The 3,979-nt window shown below is 45.9% G+C and overlaps 1 protein-coding gene across 1 annotated transcript; it reads right to left on the bottom strand.

Moving 5' to 3' along the window:
• Positions 1–1,176: 1,176 nt before the first annotated feature.
• On the bottom strand, positions 1,177–2,672 carry LOC311327437 (left-right determination factor 1-like; the record flags this gene model as incomplete). Its single annotated transcript, XM_084460473.1, has 4 exons — positions 1,177–1,498; positions 1,591–1,830; positions 1,967–2,210; positions 2,417–2,672. 4 exons carry the CDS (start codon positions 2,670–2,672, stop codon positions 1,177–1,179), a joined length of 1,062 nt encoding a protein of 353 aa, XP_084316599.1.
• Between the last annotated feature and the right edge of the window lie 1,307 nt (positions 2,673–3,979).

Below are 3,979 nucleotides of genomic sequence, written 5' to 3'. Positions count from 1 at the left end.
CACCGAAAACATGACCTGCGCGGTCCCTGGGGACGTAATCGACCTGTAGACCTACACAAATACAATAACAAATCAGCTATTATCAGAATATATGTAAATAATCACACTATTACAACATATGTATACAAATACAATCACATTATCACAATACAAATATAACCGCCCATCTGTGCGTAATTGTTGAAGTGTACTTTAGTGGTCACGCTGATGGGAGTCTATTTACGGTTGTGGATTCGAGAGGGTCAGATCCCGTGAGTCCCGGTCGGAAGCCCGGTGCATACCGGACCGCCCGGTGAGGATTACGGTTACATGACAAAGGAGACGCAGCTTGGACCGGCGGTCTAATGATGGGTCCTTTCACACCTCTAACCACCAGGCTCTTTTACTGGCTCGGCCCTTTAACCCTTTGAATACGACCACGTCACCGGCAACATTTTAAAAATATCTAACAAATATTTAATAATATAAAAAAAATATCTAACAAATCTAAAAAATTCCTCACTCCAACACTTGCTGAAAGCTGAGAAACTGCGCTTTCTAGTATTATAGGGAAAATCCAATTAATATTTGAAATGTTGTCACTTTATTTTCAGGGTTAACTGGCTCTGTCAATATAGACCTGGAAATATCCCCCCAAATAATTTAGAGGAACATTCATTTACTTGTAATTATTTTTATCGTTTTATTTTCTCTTTACAATAGAATCCGTGCAGACAAACATTACAGTTATAACATTATTTTGTGTAGGATAATATGCAGTTTATTAGGATATTGACAGATAGGCTCTATAATAGGCTTCATCTGTTATGTTTAGGTACATTTAAGTGCTCATAAGAAGTGGGTTAAACGTTGTTATCTCATAAACAAACAGAAGAAACTCGTAACTCATAAGATATTAAAGTAAATGGTAAATGATAAATTTACTGCACTTATATAGCGCTTTTCCACCTTAGCGGCACTCAAAGCGCTTTACAATGACCTCTCATTCACCCATTCACACACACATTCACACACCGATGGCGGTAGCTGCCATGCAAGGTGCTAACCTGCTCATTGGGAGCGATTTGGGGTTAGGTGTCTTGCGCAAGGACACTTCGACATGTGGACAGTCGGAGCTGGGATTCGAACCACTGACCCTTCGAAGTACTGTGTTTTTGCCATTGTAATGAGTCACTTTCAAACCCACGCGCTGTCCATCGTGCACGCGCATTTCTCCACGATCATGTTGGGGAACTCGGCCACCTCTATCTCGGTGTGGTCTCCCTTCTTCACCAGGTACATGATGGGCAGGGGCGCGCTCTCCGCCGCCCCGCACCGCCGCTCCGCGTGACCGTAGCGACGAGTGGGCTGCTTGCATCTCCCGGCGCACCGGAACGCCTGGTACCCCGCGGGCTCGAGGACCCACAACTGAGTCCACGCGAGTTCCCGGAAGTTCACGAAGTGTTCCTCCCTGCAGCACATGTCGTTGGCGTTGGATGACGCGCAGTCACCGCAGGAACTGTATGGAGGGGGGGAATGGATGGTTAGCCACATGCCAAATGCGAGACATCTGTCCCATATCAGGTCGAGACAAAAGGTTTGACCACGCACCCATATTCCTCTAGGTTGAGAGTGAAGAGCACGAGCTCCGGATGTCCCTTGGCGCTCCCCGGGGGTCCCTGTGCGTCGAAGCGCACGCTCCTCGCCATCGCGGCGGCGTGGCTGCCCGGTCTCGCGCCCTCGACCCAGAGTTCCAGGTTCAGCGGTGAGTCTCGCGAGCCTTTCGACCAGTAGTGCACCGCCTGGGTGACGTCAAAGCTCTGCCATCCAGTCTCGTGGACCGGAACCAGTCTATAAGATAAAGGGTTAATGATTAGTAAAATTATGGGCTATTTTGACATGTAGGTCATTGAACAAGGTCCCAAATGAAAGGAAAGGGTCATTTTTCTCTACAATAAAGTGATAGGTTGTCCAAAGAGGGTCTAACCTTGAGTCCACGAGTGAAGTCCGGTTGGATCCGTTAACCAGGACCTCCACCCAATACACGCTGACCCGTGCGTCCTTCACCGGCCGGTGGCTCCTGCTCCCGGCCGCGGGCAGCTTGCGAGGGGCGGTCTTGAACAGTCTGAGCTCGGCCACGGTCACCTCGCTGTTGGCCGGGATCCTTCCGTCCATATCAAAGACCAAGCGCTCCCTGGTTCTATCTGAATACACGATTTCACCCGAGATATCTGCAAGAACGCAACAGGTACCGTCAGAATCTGGACACCGCACTTTGGAACGAGAGGCCCCTCAAATGGGCCACGCATGTTCTAGGCCTCAGAAAATAAAAAGCTAGAGATTATTAACAGAAAACGCTAATTTCTATTATTATTATTGTTATAATTGACACATTTATTGGATTGATCGTGACACTTGAGACGGGGGGAGTTTCTACCTGCGTTCCCGGGGATGCGCCTCAGTATCCCGGCGAGGCTGGGCACGGACCTCCGCCTGCGCTTCTGGTGCAGCTTCAGCATGGATAGATACTTGTTCCTGAGGTGGGTCGGAACCACCAGGTTCTCCACATCCCTCTTGTGGATCCGAGGAAGCTCCGGCAGGCCCAGTTTCTCCAGCATGGCCACTTTCAGGTCGTCTTGACCAAACCCGTGCGTCAGAGAGACCAGGGCGCAGGCGCACAGCAGCCAAATCATGATACTGTAATCCACTTTTTCTGAGTAGAGAAGAGAAATCCGGTAGCAGACAGAAGCGAACTGTCCCTTTGAGACCCCAGAGGGTCCTTTTATACAGGTCTTGTGACATCCATCCAATAGGACGTGCTTCTTGAAATGTCAACTTTATCGTTGTCACTTGAGCACGTCGTCGGATTAGCCGCGGCGATTTGTTAAAAGGTGATTAATGAAAACAATTAATTAGGAGATAATCCCCCCTGTTAGCATATCAAAGTGATATGTGTGTGTTTCATTATGCTGCTTAACTGAACCTTTTATTTTCTTGGTAGACTAGACGAGACGCAAGTGACTCGTCTCTGACAGGCATCTTTTATGCTTTATCTTAAAAAGACAAATCAATTAATTGTATAGATCAGTTGTTTTTCCTAATTTAATATTTGTCTAAGTAGAGAAATTGCTTGATCTCAGGGCGGTGAGGGATGTGTGTGTGTGTGTGTGTGTGTGTGTGTGTGTGTGTGTGTGTGTGTGTGAGAGAGAGAGAGAGAGACCTTCAATCTGGCCGTGAATGAACTGAAAGCAAAAGCACAAAAGGGCCTTTTATGTAATTAAAATATCAATTAATTTAAATAACCTAAATATTCCAATAAGAATCTGGATAAAATATTCAAATCAATAATTGAATTCCTAACAGAACAAAAAAAAAGAGTCCAGTACCTTTTAGGAGAGAAGAAGCTATTATAGTCACTAAATAAGTAACAAGTTGCCACAACTTTAGGGACTGACAGTAGCACAACTTGCTCTTTTATTTATTATGATTATTATGAATATTATTTATGTATTTATTTTTCCTTTTGTTTGGCCACATTTTTACTAGAAATATTACTTAGTAGAAAGGGAGCTGTTAGTTGTTTTTTTTCCCATGTTATTATTGAATTGTGTTCTAGACGCTTTGGCAATATTGTTCACCTGACGTTCATGCCAATAAAGCATATTGAATTGAATTGAGAGAGAGATCAGGAAATAAAGCATCATTATTTTTTGGGGGGAACAGCAGGTGCATAGTTAGCATCTGAGACCTAGCGGTGAGATCAGCCAACCCTCACCTGGTGCTGACGTGTGCTTGTCAGAGTTTGCAGGTCTCTCTTTCCGTGGCCCCCCAGTTCAAACAAACACGTGTATTGTGACGGGGCCCCCCTCTCTCTCTCCATGGCCCCTAGGCAGAGATTAGTCAGATAACAGTTAGGGCCGCACTGAGGGATGTGGATTGGAGAGCCCTGATTGTGTGTTGCTATTGCAGGAGCAGGCCAGTCTTTTTTTAATCACACACA

Source organism: Borostomias antarcticus (assembly GCF_949987555.1).
Source record: "Borostomias antarcticus genome assembly, chromosome: 32".
Classification (NCBI taxonomy): domain Eukaryota; kingdom Metazoa; phylum Chordata; class Actinopteri; order Stomiiformes; family Stomiidae; genus Borostomias; species Borostomias antarcticus.
The sequence above is the reverse complement of the archived record's forward strand: the minus strand, read 5'-3'. Positions and strand labels throughout refer to the sequence as shown.